Raw genomic sequence first — 4,273 nt, 5'->3', positions numbered from 1 at the left:
TGGAATGCTGTGTGGGATTGGGACGGGAATGTTGTGTGGGATTGGGACAGGAATGGATTGGAATGCTGCCTGGGATTGGGATGGGAATGTTGTGTGGGGTTGGGATGGGAATGAACTGGAATATTGCGTGGGATTGGGATGGGAATGGACTGGAATGTTGTGTGGGATTGGGACGGGAATGGACTGGAAGGCTGTGTGGGATCGGGATGGGAATTCCAGGCAACCCTGGACAAGGCAGAAAATCCCCTCCCGAGCTCTCCCCGAGCCGTCATTCCCTTATTTTTCCCTTGGGCAGCTTCAAGGAGTGCATCCCGCGCTCCTTCCAGCGGCAGATCCAGCAGAACAGCTTCCTGACGCGCTTCCGGATGCGCAACGTCTTCCGGCGCTTCCTGCGGCGCTTCCAGCGGCACACGGTGGGCGCCGGGAAGCTCTCGGAGCGCGACGTCATGTCCAAGTACTTGGCCACCCTGGAGCTGCTGGCGCCGCGCTTCGGGAGCGAGCTCTTCCCGGCCCTTTCCCTGGAAACGGCGGCCGAGGGGGACAAGGGGCAGCTCTGTGCCAATGGAGCCCCTCCGGAGCCGGGAACGGAGCCGGGACGGCCCCTGATCCCGCGGGATCCGCCCGTCACACACCACGTCCTGGTCTCCGGCACCGCCGGCATCCAGTGGCGCCCGGCGCCTCCGGAGGTGGGTTGGGGTTGTTCCCATCCCATCCCATCCCATCCCATCCCATCCCATCCCATCCCATCCCAATCCCACATTGGATGCTTCCCAAGGGACTCTGGGGGTGTCCGGAGCTCATCCCGGTTTGCCCAGAGCCTTTCCCGGGATTCCCGTCCCGATCCCATGCAGCATTCCAGTCCGTTCCCATCCCAATCCTATGCAAAATTCCAGTCCACTCCCATCCCAATCCCATGCAATATTCCAGTCTGTTCCCATCCCAATCCTATGGAACATTCCAGTCTGTTCCCATCCCAATCCTGTGCAACATTCCAGTCCGTTCCCATCCCAATCCATCCCACATTGGATGGTTCCCAGGCTTTTCCTTGGGCTCTCTGGGAGTCCAGAGTTCCTTTCCAGCTTAATCCCAGTTTACCCAGAACATTTTCTGATATTCCCACCCAAATCCCATCCGGTATTCCAATCCAACCCCATCCCAATCCATCCCACACCGGATGCTTCCCAGGTTTTCCTGGGGGCTCTCTGGACACCCAGAGCTTATCCCAGTTTGCCCGGCGCCTTTCTGGACATTCCCATCCCAATCCCACACAACATTCCAGTCCACTCCCATCCCAATCCATCCCACACCGGATGGTTCCCAGGCTTTTCCTTGGGCTCTCTGGGCATCCAGAGTTCCTTTCCGGCTTATCCCAGTTCGCCCAGCACCTTTCCCAGCGTTCCCATCCCTATCCCATCCCACACCATCTCCAGGTTTCCCCAGTGCCCCCCACGACCCCTCCAGCAGCTGGAAAACCTGGAATTCTCCCCTTTGTGCCTCCCCAGAGCCCCGAGACCTTCTCCCAGCGCGGCTACTTTGGGAGGAAGAGCAGGACCAAGGAGCCGGATCCCAAGGACCCCGAGCCCCCCTGGTGCCACTTCTGTGATTTCCGGGAGATCACCCACGTGGTGCTGAAGGAATCCCGGATCTCCATCCACCGCCAGGACAACAAGTGCCTGGTGAGCGGGATCGGGACCCTCCCGGAATTCCAGAGCAAGGAGGATTTTCCCGGCGTTTGCCGAGGGATCCGTGGGGATGAGCAGATTTGGGGCTCAGCCCTGGTGGTTTTTCTGTTTCCCAGGAGGTTTCTCTCCCGTCCCCCGGGATCGCCCTGTCCCTGGTGTCGCTGGTGGACGGATATTTCCGGCTCACGGCCGATTCCAGCCATTACCTGTGCCACGACGTGGCCCCGCCCCGGCTCCTCATGAGCATCCGCAACGGGATCCACGGGCCCATGCAGTGAGTGGGGGGGAAAGGGGGGATGATCCCGGGCCTCGGGGCTCATCCCGAGCTGCTCCCGGTCCTTGGAGCTCGTCCGGAGTCGTTTCCTGCCCTCGGAGCTCTCCCGGAGTGTTTTGTCTCCTTGGGGCTCATCCAACCCCATTCCATGTCCACTGGGCTCATCCCGAGCCATTCCCTGTTCTCAGGGCTCATCCAACACCATTCCCTGTCCTCAGGGCTCATCCAGAGCCATTCCATGTCCTCAGGGCTCATCCAACCCCATTCCCTGTCCTCAGGGCTCATCCCACCCCATTCCATGTCCACTGGGCTCATCCCGAGCCATTCCCTGTTCTCAGGGCTCATCCCGAGCCATTCCATGTCCACTGGGCTCATCCAGAGCCATTCCCTGTTCTCAGGGCTCATCCAGAGCCATTCCCTGTCCTCGGGGCTCATCCAGGTGTCCCTGGGGCTCTCCCAGAGTCACTCCCTGTTCTTTGGGTTCATCCCAAGCCGTTCCCTGTCCTTGGGGCCCCCCTGGAGCTGCTTCCTGCCCTCGGGAACTCCTCTGGAGAGCTCCATCTCCTCGGGGCTCATCCAGAGCCATTCCAGCTCCTCAGGGCTCATCCAGATCCATCCCGTGTCCTCGGGGCTCCTCCAGATCCATCCCATGTCCTCGGGGCTCGTCCCAATCCCTTCCCTGTCTCCTGCTCCCAGGGAGGAGTTTGTTTTTGCCAAACTCCGCCGGGAAGAGCCGGAGAAAGGGCTTTACATCCTCCGCTGGAGCGTCCTGGATTTCAACCGGATGATCCTCACCGTGGCCAAGAGGAGCCACCAGCAGGTAGGAGGCAATTCCCAGCGTGGAATTCCCGGGAATCGCGGGCCCCTGGGATGAGCTGGGAGCCGCAGAGCCGCCGCTCCCCTGCCCCGACTCCGCTTTTCCAGGCTCCGGGAACGCCGGGAGCCTTCAAGTTCCGGCAGTTCCGGATCCAGAAGAAGGGAGATTCCTTCGTGCTGGAAGGCTGGGATCGGGAATTCCCCTCCCTGCGGGAGCTCCTGGACGTGCTCAAGGGCTGCACCCTCCGCTCCGGGGAGGAAAACTTCTCCGTGAAGAGGTGCTGCCCCCCCAGACCCGGAGGTACGGACACGGATCAGCCCCTGGGATCGGGAATGCCGGGAATGCCGGGAATCCAGGAGCTCATGGGGCCCTTCCCTCCCTTCTCCCAGAGATCTCGGACCTGCTGATCGCCAGGAAGGTGAAGGACAACGGGAAGCAGATCCTGAACCTCACCCAGCTCAGCTTCCACCAGATCCGCAAGAACGAGATCACCCAGGTGCCGCTTTCCCGGGATTTGGGATGCTCTGATTTCCCGGGATTCGGGGCTGGGGGGTGGAGGGACCTGCTCTGAACTTCCCAGGATTCATGGAATTGGGGAGGGATCCTCTCTGCCTTCCCAGGATTCTTGAGGATGGAGGGAGCTGCTCTGTCTTCCTGGGATTCATGGAATTGGGGAGGGATCCTCTCTGCCTTCCCAGGATTCTTGGGGATGGAAGGACCTGCTCTGCCTTCCCAGGATTCATGGAATTGGGGAGGGATCCTCTGCCTTCCCAGGATTCACCCCAGATCCCGGGATCCAGAGCAGGAGCAAATCCCACCCCCCTGGGCCAATTTTGGGATTGTTTTGATCTTTCCTTCCTTCCATTTTCAAGGAAAAAGGGAGGGAAATATCCCCGTGGAAGCAGCTTTTCCCACAGTGGGATACAGAGGGAAGCCAGGGGGGGGTGGGATGAGGATTCCCACCCTCCCATCACCATTCCAGAGGGTCCAACCCTCGCCCTTGTCCCTGTTTTCCCAGCGAGCCCACCTGGGCCAGGGCACCCGGACCAACATCTACGACGGGGTCCTGAGCGTCTGCGGGAATTCCGGGAACGACGACGAGGCCGAGTACTTTTCCACGGAGCAGAACAACAACAGCCGGGAGATGCACGTCATCCTCAAAGTCCTGGATCCCAGTCACAGGGACATCGCCCTGGTGAGACCCCCCCGGGCAGGATACAGGGGAAAAATGGGATCTGAGGGGTGGGAGACGGATCCAGGGGGTGGAATGTGCAGCTGAGGGGTGGAACGTGGCTCAAGGGGCTGGAATGTGGCTCCAGGGGGTGGAATATGGATCCAGGGGATGGAACGTGGTTGGAGGAGATGGAATGTGGCTCCAGGGGCTGGAATGTGGCTCCCAGGGGCTGGAATGTGGCTTTAGGGAATGGGATACGGATCCAAGGCTGCAACACGGCTCCAGGGGTTGGAATGTGGTTGCAAGGGCTGGAATACGGATCCAGG

The 4,273-nt window shown here is 60.5% G+C and overlaps 1 protein-coding gene across 1 annotated transcript; it reads left to right on the top strand.

Moving 5' to 3' along the window:
• Window positions 1-206: 206 nt before the first annotated feature.
• Window positions 207-3,968, top strand: LOC113962648 (non-receptor tyrosine-protein kinase TYK2-like; the record flags this gene model as incomplete). Its single annotated transcript, XM_027673404.1, has 7 exons — window positions 207-686; window positions 1,503-1,676; window positions 1,799-1,956; window positions 2,653-2,776; window positions 2,881-3,073; window positions 3,163-3,269; window positions 3,792-3,968. Coding segments are annotated over exons 1-7 (1,413 nt in total), but the record flags the coding sequence as incomplete, so codon positions are not given.
• Window positions 3,969-4,273: the final 305 nt, after the last annotated feature.

The sequence above is a fragment of the Neopelma chrysocephalum genome, unplaced genomic scaffold, assembly GCF_003984885.1.
Source record: "Neopelma chrysocephalum unplaced genomic scaffold, ASM398488v2 Primary Assembly neopelma1_184098, whole genome shotgun sequence".
Taxonomy (NCBI): Eukaryota; Metazoa; Chordata; class Aves; order Passeriformes; family Pipridae; genus Neopelma; species Neopelma chrysocephalum.
This window is presented reverse-complemented; position numbering and strand designations above follow the sequence as displayed.